The 16,234-nt window shown below is 40.7% G+C and overlaps 1 protein-coding gene across 3 annotated transcripts in view; it reads left to right on the top strand.

Annotated features, from left to right (window-relative positions):
* Positions 1–502: 502 nt before the first annotated feature.
* Positions 503–16,234, top strand: part of LOC122558036 (uncharacterized) — a 162,836-nt gene continuing 147,104 nt past the window's right edge. The window contains exons 1-3 of one of the 3 annotated variants that reach the window (XM_087996338.1): positions 503–608; positions 2,829–3,011; positions 3,166–3,401. In XM_087996338.1, coding sequence (XP_087852464.1) covers positions 2,990–3,011; positions 3,166–3,401 — 258 coding nt within the window. In that variant the 5' untranslated portion in view covers positions 503–608; positions 2,829–2,989. Of the gene's footprint in view, positions 609–2,828; positions 3,012–3,165; positions 3,402–6,591; positions 6,905–8,314; positions 8,416–11,107; positions 11,415–16,234 lie in introns of those variants that run through there. The other 2 variants (XR_015760122.1, XR_015760123.1) reach the window with 2 other exon arrangements.

Raw genomic sequence — 16,234 nt, 5'->3', positions numbered from 1 at the left:
AAGAAGTTTGAACTTCTAAAGGGCAATCCTACTTTTCCCAGAAGCCCTATGCAAAAATATCCCACTCTGAGCTAGAGTCAGTAACTTAAGGTGTTTCATTTATATTCCTAGATAGTTACCCCGGATAAATTAAGACAGATAAATCCTAGTCTACCTCCTGAATAACTGTACAATTGACCATTTACTTCCGTGCCCTGCTCTCACTATTCCAACAGTATTTGATTGAGCTAATGTTACAAATGCTGGTCTTTGGCACTCTTGCCCCAGTGATCTGTGGATGCTGTTCAGTTTTCAAATATATAAGACTAAATTTTAAAGTGGTAACTTTTTGGGCACTCTATGAAACAGTGTATGTTCACAGAGAGGATATGATGCGTAAGTTCAGCAATGATCTTATAAAATGGCTTAAAATTAGCATGGCTTACCTCCATCTCTTATTTCTTACGTTTTTGACAGAGATCAGGAGTTTTCTTTGCAAATCAATTGTCTCCCTTCTCTTTAGATTTCACCTCCAGTGCCAGGATCTGGATAACAATCTGAAGAAACTTAACTCCAGGCTTTTTGTTATTTGATGGCAATCACCTGGTATATTTCCAAAATTATTTAAGGTAAATTTAGATTTAATGCAGTTAGGTTTGTGCTTTCACCCTATAAGGAGGCAGAAAGTCAATCTATGACCTGCCAGTTGATTCATCGGCCTAGCCTAGCTACAGTTTTGCACTACAGGAAACTCTGGGAGCAACCACCACACACCCAAATCCCATGTAACTATATATATTATTGCAGTGTAATGTTTTCATTTTTCTGCACCAGGAATATAATATGACACAACTCACTTTTGAATAAGAATCTGAGTCTTTTGGAAAGGCAAGGGATGTAGCCATTACGACGTTGGTGAAGTTATTTGGAAGTTATTGCCCAAATCTCACATATCCTGCATAATGTTTACTGATAAATTCATTTTGTTTTTTTGATTTTTAAATCAAATGGACTATTTTTACTTGATAGTTCTATAATGTGTAAAGTAAGTCATATAAAGCAAAAGATTTTTTTTGTGTGTAGTGCCCTTGTTGCTATTAATACATAATGAATTAAGAAAGAGGAACAGAAGAATGTATTTTGTGCCTGGTCTGCCATTCAGTAAGATAGTACTGATTTTTAACCTTAACTCCACCTGCCTACTTAATCCTAGAAACCCTTGATTCCCTCAGTGTCTTACAACCTATCGATCTTAGTCCTGAATATACTCAACACCTCAGCATCCAAAGATCCACAGCCCCCAAACAAAGGTACTTCTTAGCTCAGTCCGAAGTGGCTAAATCCTTTGGGACTGTGGGCCCCCGAGCTCTAAACTATCCAGGGGGTAGAGAGAGTGTGTATACTTTAAAGAATAAAATAAAGGTGTTATACTGTAGTAGTTTTTGATTTTCAGACGTAGAGTCATAGTCATAGAGATGTACAGCATGTACAACCCGTCCATGCTGACCAGATATCCCGACCCAATCTAGTCCCACCTGCCAGCACCCGGCCCATATCCCTCCAAATCCTTCCTATTCATATACCCATCCAAATGCCTCTTAAATGTTGCAATTATACCAGCCTCCACCACATCCTCTGGCAGTTCATTCCATATATGTACTACCCTCTGCGTGAAAAAGTTGCCCCTTAGGTCTCTTTTATATCTTTCCCCTCTCACCCTAAACCTATGCCCTCTAGTTCTGGACTCCCCGACCCCAGAGAAAAGACTTTGTCTATTTATCCTATCCATGCCCCTCATAATTTTGGAAACCTCTATAAGGTCACCCGTCAGTCTCCGACGCTCCAGGGAAAACAGCCCCAGCCTGTTCAGCCTCTCCCTGTAGCTCAGATCCTCCAACCCTGGCAACATCCTTGTAAATCTTTTCTGAACCCTTTCAAGTTTCACAACATATTTTCAATAGGAAGGAGACCAGAATTGCATGCAATATTCCAACAGTGGCTTAACCAATGTCATGTACAGCCACAACATGACCTCCCAACTCCTGTACTCAATACTCTGACCAATAAAGGAAAGCATACCAAATGCCTTCTTCACTATCCTATCTACCTGCGATTTCACTTTCAAGGAGCTATGAACCTGCACTCCAAGGTCTCTTTGTTCAGCAACACTCCCTAGGACCTTACCATTAAGTGTATAAGTCCTGCTAAGATTTGCTTTCCCAAAATGCAGCACCTCGCATTTATCTGAATTAAACTCCATCTGCCACTTCTCAGCCCATTGGCCCATCTGGTCCAGATCCTCTTCGCTGTCCACTACACCTCCAATTTTGGTGTCATCTGCAAACTTACTAACTTATGCTCACATCCAAATCATTTATGTAAATGACAAAAAGTAGAGGACCCAGCACTGATCCTTGTGGCATTCCACTGAACTCAAATTCTTAAACTGCTTGGGGAGACTTAGACTTGACTACTGAAGGTGTCTTATGTATTCTCATTGTAAAAAATGGTGAGTGTATGTTGCAGATTTAAACGTTTGGTATTTTTGGATTAAAGGAAGGAAGGTCTCACTGCAGTACATGTGTTCTGACAGATCAGTTGGAATAAATCTGCCCAGTCATCATACTAAACCTGTACCAGCTGAAGGAAATTAAATAAATGTGACACTCAGCTGATACTAACACAGAAAAAAGACAGGGAGCTGTTCAATAACTCCCGTGTTTGTTTTTTTTCACTGTGCTCAGTAAGCTTAAATATTTGTGAGTTTTTTGAATGATGTGTAATTGTTGTTTGTCAGTGTAAAAAATGTTTTTCCCTCATTATAAAAAATGTCTGCAATGTGTTTGCAGAATATTTGAGGCATATGGGAACAAACCCCACTTATGTACAACTGCTTTTAAACAATCATTGGCGACTGGAATTATCCAAATGTCCTGCGAATACAATAATACTGAAGTAGCTGGAAAAGTGCACAAGGGCTATTGAAGAGGACCATGATGAGATGTACTGAATGCCATTGCTGGAAGATCTTGGTAAATAACAAAAACATTTATAATGCAACTTCCTCCTTTTTCATGGAGTGATCTTTTGCTGACCTATTGGAATGCTGTGGTTCATTGGTTAGTAGATTTCATATCCAGCTTTCTTTTGACAACTTGTCATTAATCTGTGACCTCAACCACACAGGAAGGAAAAGACAGAAGAGTAATGGAAACATCACCATCTGGAAGATCTCGTTCAAGTCACTCATCAACCTGACTTGGAACCAAATTGCTGATCCTTTATTGAACTGGATCAAAATTGTAGAACTCCCTTCCACACAGCAGTGCAGGTGTCCCGACACCACGTGGACTGCAACAATTCACGAAGGTTGTTTACCATCAACACCACCTTCAAGGGCAATCAGGAATAGGCTAGCTTTGGTAAGGTCATTTGCATTCCATTACATAATAAAATAAAGCTCTTACCCTAAATCAACTTGGATTCAGGAGTCATTTCATGAATCTGAGCAGAAAAAATCTCGGCTGGCATTCCTAGTATGGTACTGAGGGAGTGTCACATTAAATTTATATTGTGTCCTTTCCTAGCTGGACATAAATGCTCTAACATTTGATAAAGAGCAGGGAGGTTATGACATGAAGGGGAAAGTTGACTACTAATAGTCCATGGTTTTAATATAGCACCAGATGGAGCATTACTGAATGACATGGCTCCATATTTCAGGTAAACATATTTTAATAAGGCAAAGACTTGCATTTATACAGTATCTCTTACCACCATAAGGCATCCTTAAAAGTGCTTCATGGCCATGTGTTTTAATGTACAGAAAAGCTTCCCTTGCTGCTGGAAATAAGTGGGCAGAATAGGAAACATCTGTGGAAACAGAAAGATAATGTTTCAGGTCAACGAAACTTTCCTTTCTGATCACCGTTTGCAGTGATCTGTTAAGTTTGGCTAGGTAACACGTGCAGTCCTGAATGTAGCTGGCTGAACATTGGCTAGTAACTACATTCAAGGCGACTCAGTTCATGAATACAGGTTCAAAAAAGGTACCCGGATCCTTATTTGCTCAGGCAAAGAACTTGATGTGCATTTAAAGCACGGGTCATGGATGCCTTTATTTTGTCGACACCGGCATGCATACAATGAGGCATTAAACTAATGTCCTGTCTGTCTGTTCAGACAGTTAAAAGATTATTACCAGTAAGAGAAAGATATAAGTGAGGAGTTCTCCCGATATACTAGTCAAACTGTAAACCTCAAAAGCCATCAAGTTAGAGTAACTAGTCAATAACATTTTGTTGGGCACAACTTATTTACCATGTTTGTCTTCTCAGCAGCTGTGATCACATTTCATTATTGAAGAGATTTGTTGGGATGCGAAAAGTACAAGAAACATGCAAGTTAAAAATGATTTGAGACATTTAATTATACTAAAATCAAGATTCAAACATCAAGTGTTGGAAGTTTTTTTGTATTATTTGCACACCTAGTTCGTAAGTATGTTTACAACACATCTAATGCTGTTAGCATTATTTTCTCCCTCCTTGTTAACTTATTTTCTTTATCTTTTTTCCCCTCCTTTTGGTTAACGCAAATGTACACTGGAGGGAGAAGTGATTAAATGCAATAGGAACTAAATGGTTTAAAGTGGGTGCGGGTCAAAGGTGGCTGGAGCGATATGCACACTAATTTTTAAAAGACCTTCTCCAAGGTGAGTAGGAGGAGATATACTAGAATGATAAGAGGGGTGGAGAAACTAAATAATTTGGGCTGGTTCTTTTCACGGAGAAGATTGAGTAGCTTTGAAAGGTAGCACTTGCAGGATGCTAGAGTAAACAAGGAACAAGTTATTTCGAGTAGAAGGATTAATAACTAGAAGACATAGACTGAAGGTAATCAGCAAACGATCTAGAGGTGGTGTGTGGTAATACTTTATTTTACAGTATGAGTTGTAATGTGGAATGCAGTGCCTGAAAGGGTGATGACAGTAAATTCAACAATAATGGTCAAGAGAAATAGATAAACCTTAGCATTATAATTTAATAATCCTCAACTGCACATGCCTACCTGTTCCCCATAACCCTCGATTCACTTACTGATTTAAAAATTGCCTACTTCATCCTTTAACATATTTAAATAACTCAGCCCCAACAACAGTCTGTGGTAAAGAATTCCAAAGATTCACACCCTCAGAAAAAAATTCCTCAGAAATGGTTTTAACTATGTGACCCCTTATTCTCAGATTATTCCCTATGGTCCTAAACTCTCTCAAGTGGAAACAACTTTTCTCCGTCTATCCTAAGAGGTTCCCTAAGAATCTTGTTTGTTTCATAAGGTTGCCTCTCATTTTTCTAAATTCCAACAAGGACAGACTCAACCTACTCAACCTCTCGTCATAAGACAGTCCCTCTATGCCTGGTATCAGCCCCGTGAACCTTCCCTGGGCTGCCTCCAATGCCAGTATATCTTTTCTTAGATAAAGGGTTTTGAATCCACTTTATGAAACTATGTTGACTATGCTTGATAATATTTATTTTGAAATGCTCCATCACATCTTTCCATTTTTAAGTGTAAAAAATGGTGTTACATCACCAGTTTTCTAATCCTTTGGGACCTTTCCAGTGTGTAAGGGATTTGGTAAGATTAATAGCAACGTATCCACTATGTCTACTTACTTTAATATCCTAAAAACATACTGTCAGGTTCAGGGGAGATCAATCCTTAACACCCTAACACGCTTTCCTCTCAAGATAGTTATTGTAGTTATTTCCTCTCATCCTTTTGCCCCTTGATTTAGTAATTTTGTAATGCTTTTAGTTTCTTTTACAGAGAAGACTGATGCAAAGTTTTTAATCAACTTCTCTGCCATTTTCTGCTTCCTCATTATTTCTTCCTCAACCTTATTCCTAGGGGTCTATCTTCCCTTTGGCTTCTCCTGATGTTTTTTGTATATTTAAAGAAGCTCTTGTCCATCTTGATATTACTTGTAACTTGACCCTAAAAGTTTATTTTCTCTCAATATTATTTTTTGGTTGCCTTTAGTTGGTTTTTAAAACTTTCCCAATCCTCTGACTTACCATGACTTGTTGCCACGTGGTATCTTTGATCGTTCAATTTCATTGCATTGCCTGGATAACCATAGTTGGTTTGTCACCTTCCTAGAATCCTTCTTTCTCACTGGAATGTCTTTGCTTTAAACCATGAACTATTAAAATGTCTGCCATTGTTCTTCAACTGTCTTTGCTGTTAAACGTCTTTCCAAGTCAACCATAGCCAGCAACATCCTCATTCTTTTGTGAACATCCTTATTTCAGTTTAGCACAGTTGATTTCAACCCAAGGACCTCCCTCTCAATGGAATTCTACAATGGTATGGTCACTGTTTTCTAAGGGAGTTTTACTCTGATTATTTATTTAACCTGCCTCATTATCCATCACCAGATCCGAAATAACTTAACCACTGACTGGATCTACAACATTGTATGAGGAAATCGTCCTGAATACTGAGTTCTTCCTCATTGTTTCCTTTCAAGATTAGAGTGGTGCTGGAAAAGCACAGCAGGTCAGGCAGCAGGAAAATCAACATTTCGGGCAGGACCCCTTCATCAGGAAAGAGGGTTCTCGTGAAACGTCGATTTTCCTGCTCCTCAGATGCTGCCTGACCTGCTGTGCTTTTCAAGCACCACTCTAATCTTGACTCTGATCTCCAGGATCTGTAGTGTTCACTTTTGCTTTGTTGTTTCCTTTGTCAATCCTGCGTTGATGCAACTACCTGAGATTAACAATTTTCTGAAGCATCACTGGACTTGAAAAGTTAACTCTGCTTTATCTCACAACACCAGGTTATAGTCCAACAGGTTTAATTGGGAGCACTGGCTTTCGGAGCGCTGCTCATTCATCAGGTGGTTGTGGAGGACACAATTGTAAGACACAGAATTTATACCAAAAATTTACAATGTGATGTAACTGAAATTATACATTGAAAAATACCTTGATTGTTTGTTGAGTCTTTCATCTGTTTGAATACCCTGGTAGTTTCACTTCTTTCATGTGTAAATCACAAAGCTTTATTTTAAAAGTTACATTCTCAGGTTAACTGTAACAATTGGTGTTAGCCAGACAATATATCAAAGGTGTTAACTCCTCTGTTCTCTGTCTGCACCATAATGTTTAGACTGATTCTAATCTAAAAAGTGAGATAACAGAGTCTTACATGAATTCATGCAGTTTTTGAGCAAAGTACAATGTAACTCTGCAAGTATAAATTCACCCCACAAATGTATAAGTCTCTGTGTACATGTGGGTCTTTGTGTGTGTGTGTCTGTCTGTCTGTCTGTCTGGGGTGGGGGGTTGTGAGTGTGAGAAAGATTGTATATGTGTGTGTATGTGAGTGTAGAGTGTCTTAAGTCTGTGAGGGGGTGCATGTGTGAGGGTGTTGTTAAAAAAGAACTGAGATCATTTTGAAGATGACTTTTTGTGCAATAGGGGATTCCACTCTAATATCTCGATCATCAAGACTTTCTTTGGAATATTGAGCCGCTGGTCTGGCTTCCTATGTCTCAGCTAGTAGCATTTTTTGTTTCCTTATCTGTCTGTCTGATAAGGCTGGCTATTCTCTATGTGGTGCTTCATACATATATCAAATTCTTTCCAACTCACTAACTCTTTTACTTTGACAATGTTTTGCAACTTATCTTCTAATTTGTTTGTAGCCACTAAAACTTTATGATCATAAGGCCTTTTATTTCTCTTGAGTATTCTCAGCCTGTTACATAATCCTTGTACTTGTTAAACTCCAAGCTGTACTCTTTTCCTATCTCATTCAGGACTACTGCAATAAGATTGTCCTCTGCTATAACTCAAATTCATTTTGCACGTTTGTGATCTTCTTCCTAGGATCATGTTCACTTCCAGGTCCACTTTCAGAACTCGTACTGCGCTTTCTAGCCTTTCACATCTTGACCACATTTCACCAATCCATAAATCTTACCTCGCACATGTAACTAATGTTATATTTGCTAGTGGATTTTCCTGATAACACTATAATGACAGTATTCCTCCATTCACTTGCACCTCTGGAATATTTTATTTTGGCACCAAGTTTGTTGCCCTCTGGAGAAAGTAGCCATGTCCTGTCTGAGCATTACTTTTAAGTTAGTTAGTTAGCCCTTCATTTTCCATAATCTGATCCTCATAACATTTGCAAACTGCATCATCACTTTCTAAGACTTGATCAGATACTGTGCAACTTAAATTAGGGATGCATCCTAACAAAAAAAATGAAAGAACTGCACTGGACATGAAACATTAACTCTGATTTCTCTTGGATGTAGGATTGCTCGCTGAGCTGGAAGATTCGATTTCAGATGGCTGGTTGTGTTGTCCCAGCCGAAGTGGTGTCTTTCCTCATCAGTATGTAAAGATACTAGTGAGGGTGAGTCATGAAGTAGTCAACCGAACATCCACAAACAAAGCTGCATTTGAACATTATTTCAACGCGCCATCACACACTCCTTTACCGCCCTTCTTAAACAGTAGCACCACGTTTGCCAACCTCCAGTCTTCCGGCACCTCACCTGTGACTATAGAGGATACAAATACCTCAGCAAGAGGCCCAGCAATCACTTCCCTAGCTTCCCACAGAGTTCTCGGGTACGCCTGATCAGGTCCTGGGGATTTATCCACCTTTAACCGTTTCAAGACATCCAGCACTTCCTCCTCTGTAATCTGGACATTTTGCAAGATGTCACCATCTATTTCCCTACAGTCTATATCTTCCATATTCTTTTCCACAGTAAATACTGATGCAAAATATTCATTTAGTATCTCCCCCATTTTCTGTGGCTCCACACAAAGGTCGCCTTGCTGATCTTTGAGGGGTCGTATTCTCTCCCTAGTTACCCTTTTGTCCGTAATATATTTGTAAAAACCCCTTGGATTCTCCTTAACCCTATTTACCAAAGCTATCTCATGTCCCCTTTTTGTCATTCTGATTTCCCTCTTAAGTATACTCCTAACGTCCTTTATACTCTTCTAAGGATTCACTTGATCTATACTGTTTGTACCTGATATATGCTTCCTTCTTTTTCTTAACCAAACCCTCAATTTCTTTAGTCATCCAGCATTCCCTATACCTACCAGCCTTCCCTTTCACCCTGACAGGAATATACTTTCTCTGGATTTTTGTTATCTCATTTCTGATAATCATTTCTGACATCTCTACTCTTTTGATTGTTCAATGCTCTGAAAAGCTATAAGCTGCCCCTGTACTAAAAGACAGTGCCAGTCAGACAGCTTGATAGGCTGTAATGTAGCGCTGAAAAGTCCGTGTACTAAAACGTAATGCAAGTCACATACGCTGGTAGCATCTAGGTAACAATAACATGAGTTAGCATTAAGAAATGAAACAAACATCATAAGACACTTCATGCATGAATGCATAAGATGAGTGTGTGTCTCTGTATGCAAAGCAGAAACATGGAAATTCTGCGTGTCCACTGAGCTCCGAATCCTAAGGATCTGAAATGGTGCATGAGTTGGTCTGAAACCGGGCTTTGCCAATGCCAACTTGCTTGACAAAGGGTGGAAGAGGATGGTGCTCATGGTACATTCAGAGATATTGTGACGAAAACAGAATTAGATAAAGATCCAGAGAAGCAAGAGGTAGGGTACTATTGCCAGTACAAAAAGTGTGGCCCTGGAAAAACACTGCAGGTCAGGTCTGATGAAGGGCTTATGCCCGAAATCTCAATTCTACTGCTCCTCGGATGCTGCCTGACCTTCTGGGTTTTTCCTGCGCCACACTTTTCAACTCTGATTTCCAGCATCTGCAGTCCTCACTTTCTCCTGCTATTACCAGCTCTGACTTTTATTGTGTTGGTATTGACACTGTCTAGTTTCTCAGGGAAGGAGAGCAGAATTGCAAACTGCTTAAAAATAAGATGAGTTGGACTATCAATTAGGTGCAAATTCACGAGCATACATGAGAGTGAGAGTGAGAGCGAGGTGCTGAAAAGACCACAAGAGGCAGGATTGATATTCGTCAGGAAGTTCAGGCTTTCACAACCAACCAGTTGTGCTCTTTATGTGGCCAAAAAGCTCATCAGACATGATGGTTGATGCACCAGTGACCACATTTGTAAAAGAATTTCCAAGTCCAAGGAATATATGGAATTATAAAGTTGCATGTGCATGGTGAATCATGTGATAACATTTTAAAAAACTTTAATGATTTGATTTGATTTATTATTGTCACATGAACCTAGGTATAGTGAAAAGTTTTGTTTTACGTGCAGTACAGGCTGATCATACCATACAACGTGCATAAGGAATACAATGTTATGGCTGCAGAGAAGGTGCACAAACAGCAAGATCAATATTAAATTTAAAATTTGAGAGGTCCACTCAGAAGTCTAATAACAGTGGGGAAGAAGCTGTTCTTGAATCTGTTGGTCTCTGTGTTTAAGCTTTTATATCTTTTGCACAACAGAAAAGGTTGGAAGACATTATAACCGGAGTGGAAGGAATCTTTGATGATGTTGGCGACCTTTCTGAGGCAGTGAGAAGTATAGATAGAATTAGTGGAGGGAAGGTGAGCTTGCATGAGGGACTGGGGTGTGTTCACAACTCTCTGTAGTTTCTTATGGTCCTGGGCAGAGCAATTGCTGTACCAAGCCTTGATGCATCCAGATAGAATGCTTTCTGTGATGTGTCTTTAAAAATTGGTTAGAGTCTTTATGGACATGCCGAGTTTCCTTAGACTTCTGAGGAAGTATAGGCGTTATTGTGTTTTCTTGACCATCGCCTCAACATGAGTAGACCAGGACAGATGGTTGGTGATCGTCACTCCTAGGACACTCTAGACCAACTCCACCACAGCTGCATTGATGAAGATAAGGGTGTGTCTTCCATCTTGCTTCCTGAAACCAACAGAGACCTCTTTCATTTTGTTCACTTTGAGGGAGAGATTGTTATCTTTTTACCAATTAAAATTGAAGTATTTTCTTCCAGTCTGAAAATCAACCTGGAATAAAATTCTGATCAGAGGTTGCCTTGGTTTGTTACCTTGAAATTTAGTACTTAAGGGTGATCTGTTGATGATGATTTAATGTAATTTTTTGTGGCAGCTGTATTTCCTGCTTCCTCTGATAATAAAGGAGAAAATATCACCAGATCAACACTGACAAGGTCAAGGGACCCATTCCCATAGCATTGGCTGCCAGGAGCGACATTGATGGCCCCATGGTTTGATGATGATTCCCTGTGTGCCTTCAATAGGCTGAGAGTGGACAGCGGGATGTTCTGATAGCCCAGGAATAAGAGATCTCTCTACCAGAGCAAGCAAATGGATAGAGATGGCAGTTCAAATCTGCTGATGTCAGGACTTGGCTGCAGCACCACAATAGGCTGAATGATCTTCTCTGTTCTACAAATGTAAGTGACAAAATGTAACTCCCAATGTGAATATACTGTGTGGTATGTGAGCAGGAAGCAGGAAATAGGTCACTGGGCAGCAGCCTTAGTGTATGTTGTGGGCCTCAGAGGTCCAGGAGAGTACAGATGGCTGCACCTCTGCAGATGTCAGAGAGAGGCTTGGACACCGGCAAGACTAAAGAGGGAGCGAAAATTGTTTTACACGAGCCGGATGTATTTCTCCTGTTGACCAGTGCAGTCAGGGAGATGCTTTGAAAATGCTGCTGATAAGTTGATAAGAAAGGTAGCAAACAATCTTGTAAAATAGTTTACTGAAAGGAAGCTGAATCTGAGAAACATTGGGGTATTTCAATGGCCATAAAGGGGCCCTTCTTCAATCGCACTGTTGCTCCAACTCTGCCACTGCAGGGTTCACCTATCTGACCACCAGATCCTGCTTGCAGGGACACTGTTCTTTAAAGAGAATCTCACCAACCCATCGACATCACCTCAATACAGAGCTGCTCTCTCCTCCCTGCAGCCTCGGCTGTGTTTAGTGGCACTGTCACTGTTGTTGAGCTGTTGGCCCTTCGATTATGACCTCTTCATTTGCTGCCATCTGTAAAATCCCCTTGGCGCTCCTATTGTCTTTCAGAAGAGCCTCAGGGCACGCATTTGTTCTAAGTGACAGGTCCCATCACATGCCAGGAATCAAAAGGAACTCAAAGCGTTAAAGAAGACCATTCAATTCATCATGCCACTGCTGACTCTTTGTAAGAGCTGAATAATTAGTCTCACTTTCCTGTTCTTTTTCCATAGCTCTGTAAATTATAATTTTCCAAATACGCTGATCAAATTCTCTGTTGAAACTTATTCGAATCTCCCTTTCCTCCTCCGTTTCAGACAGTACATCCAGATCATCCTGCAAAGAAAACAACTCCTTGTTTATTCCAATAATGAGTGCAGTATCCCGCTGGGCTGCAATTTTTTTTCTCAATGTTTCACAGGGAGAGCATTGTATTTTAATAAATTTGCTCTCTTTCCTTACTGACCCATCGAAAGACTTAATGATGTGTTGCAGCTTTTTAATTAATGGCCCACTGGGAACGACAGCTTTCTTTGTTTTCTAAAGCATGACTAATTAGAGTTAGCTGTTCAAGAGATCATTGAGATATTAATTTAATAGTCCATATATTTAGGTACGAGTGGAACATCTTAAAGGAGAGATCTTTCTTTCCATGCTCTTGAAATGACTTGGTGTTAGATCCATGTACCTTTCTCCAAATATTTAAGAGGCACTTACTCAGTCTGACTCCTGCAGTGAGATGTGGGGCATGAGGCCAACGGACGTGTCTACAGTAATGAGAACAAAGAAAATTTACAGCCCAGGAACAAGCCCTTCAGCCCTCCAAGCCTGAGCTGATCTAAATCCACTGTCTAAACCTGTTGCCCAATTCCTAAGGATCTGTATCCCTGTGCTCCCCTATCTACTCATGTATCTGTCCAAACGCATCTTAAATGAATCTACCATGCCTGCCTCTACTACCTCTGCTGGCAATGTATTCCAGGCACCTACCACCCTCTGTGTAAAGTACATTCCGCATGTATCCCCCTTAAACATTTCTCCTCTCACCTTGAATGCGTGACCTCTCATTACTGAATCCTTCACCCTGGAAAAAAGCTTATCTGTATCCACCCTGTCTATACCCTTCATGATTTTGTAAACCTCAATCAGGTTTCCCCTTGGTCTCCTTTTGTCTAATGAAAACAATCCTAACCTACTCAACCTCTCCTCATAGCTAGCACCTTCCATACAAGGCAACATCTTCGTAAACCTTCTCTGCACCCTCTCCAAAGCGTCCACATCCTTTTGGTAATGTGGCCACCAGTACTGTACACAGTATTCTAAATGCGGCCGAACCAAAGTCTTGTAAATTTTAACATGATCTGCCAGCTCTTATATTCAATGCCCCATCCGATGAAGAAAAAGCATACCATATATTTCCTTTATTCTTTGACAGTCCCCAATGCTTTCTGTGACTCCACCAATCTTTGTGTCATCTGCAAACTTACTGATTAGACCAACAATGCCCTCTTCCAGATCATTATGTTTATCACAAACAACACTGGCCCCAGCACTGATCCCTGTGGAACACTACTAGTCACCTTTCTCCATTTTGAGAAATTCCCTTCAACTACTACTCTCTGTCTCCTGTTGCTCAACCACTCCTTTATCCACCTAGCTAAAAAACCCTGCACACCATGTGACTTCACTTTCTCCATTAGTTTACCATGGGGAAGCCTTTCCTTCATCTATAAACTTGGTCACTTCCTCAAAGAACTCTATTAAGTTGGTAAGGCACGATCTCCTCCGCACAAAACCATGTTGCCTATCACTGATAAGCCTATTCTCTTCTCCAGCAACTTTCCCACCACTGATGTCAGGCTCACTGGTCTGTAGTTACCTGGAATATCCCTACTACCCTTCTTGTACAGGGGGACAACATTAACAACTCTCCAGTCCTCTGGCACCTCACCTATGTTTAAGTATATTTGAAAGATATCTGTCAGGGCTCAGCTATTTCCCCTCTTGCCTCCCTCAGCAACCTGGGATAGATCCCATTCAGTCCTGGGATTTGTCCACCTTAATATCCTTTAGCCTACCCAACACATCCTCCCTCCTTACGTCAATGTGATCCAAAGTAAACAAACTTCTATCTCTAATCTCAACATTCATCATGTCCCTCTCCTCAGTGAATGCTGATGCAAAGTAATCATTGAGAATCTCACCCATTTTCTCAGGTTCGACACAATCTTCCTTCCTTATCTTTTAGTGGACCAACCCTTTCTCTTGTTACCCTCTTGCTTCTTATATATGAATAATAGGCCTTGGGATTCTCCATAATTCTGCTCACTAAAGTTATTTCATGACCCCTTTTAGTCTGCTTGATTCCTTGTTTAAGATTGGTCCTACTCTCCCAATATTCCTCCAAGGCCTGTTCTGTTCTTATCTGCCTGGACCTTATGTATGCTTCCCTTTATCTCTTGGTTAGTCGCACGATTTCTCTATCATCCACGGTCCACGATTCTTGCCTTTCCTATCCCTTGTTTTCAAAGGGACATGCCTGTCCTGCACTATCTTCAACCTTTCTTTGAAAGCCTCCCATCAAATGTGGACTTCCCTTCAAATAGTTGCCCCCAATCCATATTCCTGCCGAATCTTGATATAATTGGCCTTGACCCAGTTTAGTATACTTCCCTTAGGACCACTCATATCTTTGTCTACGAGTACATGTATTCTAAAACTTACTGAATTGTGGTCACTATTCCCAAAGAAATCCCCCACCGCAACTTCTACCACCTGGCCTGGCTCATTCCTCAACACCAGATGCAATATGGCCCCTTCTCTAGTTGGACTATTGACATACTGCTCTAGAAAACTCTCCTGGACGCTCCTCACAAATTCTGCCCCATCCAGACCTCTGACACTAAGTATATCCCAGTTAATGTTGAGAAAATTAAAATCTCTCATCACCACCACCCTGTTGCCTCTACATCTTTCCATAGTCTGTTTACCTATTTGTTCTTCTACTTCACGCTCACTGTTGGGAGGCCTGTAGTACAGCCCCAACAATGTAACTGCACCCTTCTTATCTCTCAGCTCTACCCATAATACCTCACTGCTCAAGCTGTCCTTGGTGTCCTCCTTTATCACAACCGTGATATCATCCCTGACCAGCAATGCAACTCCTCCCCACTTTTACTTCCCTCCCTGTCCTGTCTAAATCATCTATATCCTGGAACATTTAGTTGCCAATCATGCCCTTCTTTCAACCAAGTCTCTGTGATCACAGTAACGTCATACTTCTAGACAGGCTCCATTTCTGATTAAGGGCTTTTGTCTGAAACATCGATTATCCTGCACCTCAGATGGTGCCTGACCTGCTGTGCTTTTCCAGCACCACTCAAAACTAAACTCTGGTTTCTAGCATCTGCAGTCCTCACTTTCGCCTAATACTCCCAGACACCAATCTAAGCCCTAAATTCGTCTGCCTTACCCACAATATTCCTTGCATTAAAGTATGTGCACTTCAGACCACCAGTTCCTTTGCATTCATCTGCTCCCTGCCTACTCTTCCCCTTGGTAATGCTAACTTCATGATCCTTACAGTCTCTAGTTTCCACCTCACTGTCTACTCGTCTTCTCTTCTGGTTCCCAGCCCCCTGAACATCAACCAGGTTGGCAGAGTAAAGCAGATGGGCTAAATAGATACTTCCTGCTTTCACGTTTTGTGTTAATACCTCTACAATCCCCACTTTGAATCAGAAGATTGCAGGTTCAAGTCTTACTCCAGACAATTCAAAATCTAGAGTAGGAACTCCCAATGCAATGCTGAGGAAGTGCTGCACTGTCACAGGTACCTTCATTCGGATAAGATGTTAAACCCTGGCCCCCTCTTTAAATGGATGCAAATGATCCTATTTTGCTCTTTGAGGAAGAGAATGTGTTTTTTCCCAGTTTCTTGTGTAAACAGTCCAACCAGGGAGGGGGTTATATTGGACCTGGTTTTGGGAAATGAGCCCAGTCAGGTGAGTGAAGGTTTGGGGTGGGGTGAAGGGTAGTATTTTGGGAGTAGTGACCATAATACTGTGAGTTTTAAGATACTCATGGATAGGGATAACAGCAGTCTTCAGATGAAGGTCTTAAACTGGGGGAAGGCAAACTACAACAATATTAGGCAGGAACTGGGGAATTTTGATTGGAATTTTGTTGAGGATACAACTACATCAAATATGGGGGAAGAGTTCAGGAATGACAAATTCCTTTGAGAATGAAGGAT

This window comes from Chiloscyllium plagiosum, unplaced genomic scaffold (assembly GCF_037043375.1).
Source record: "Chiloscyllium plagiosum isolate Xiang-an unplaced genomic scaffold, Cpla_swu_hap1 HiC_scaffold_18, whole genome shotgun sequence".
In the NCBI taxonomy this organism is placed as follows: Eukaryota; Metazoa; Chordata; class Chondrichthyes; order Orectolobiformes; family Hemiscylliidae; genus Chiloscyllium; species Chiloscyllium plagiosum.
This window is presented reverse-complemented; position numbering and strand designations above follow the sequence as displayed.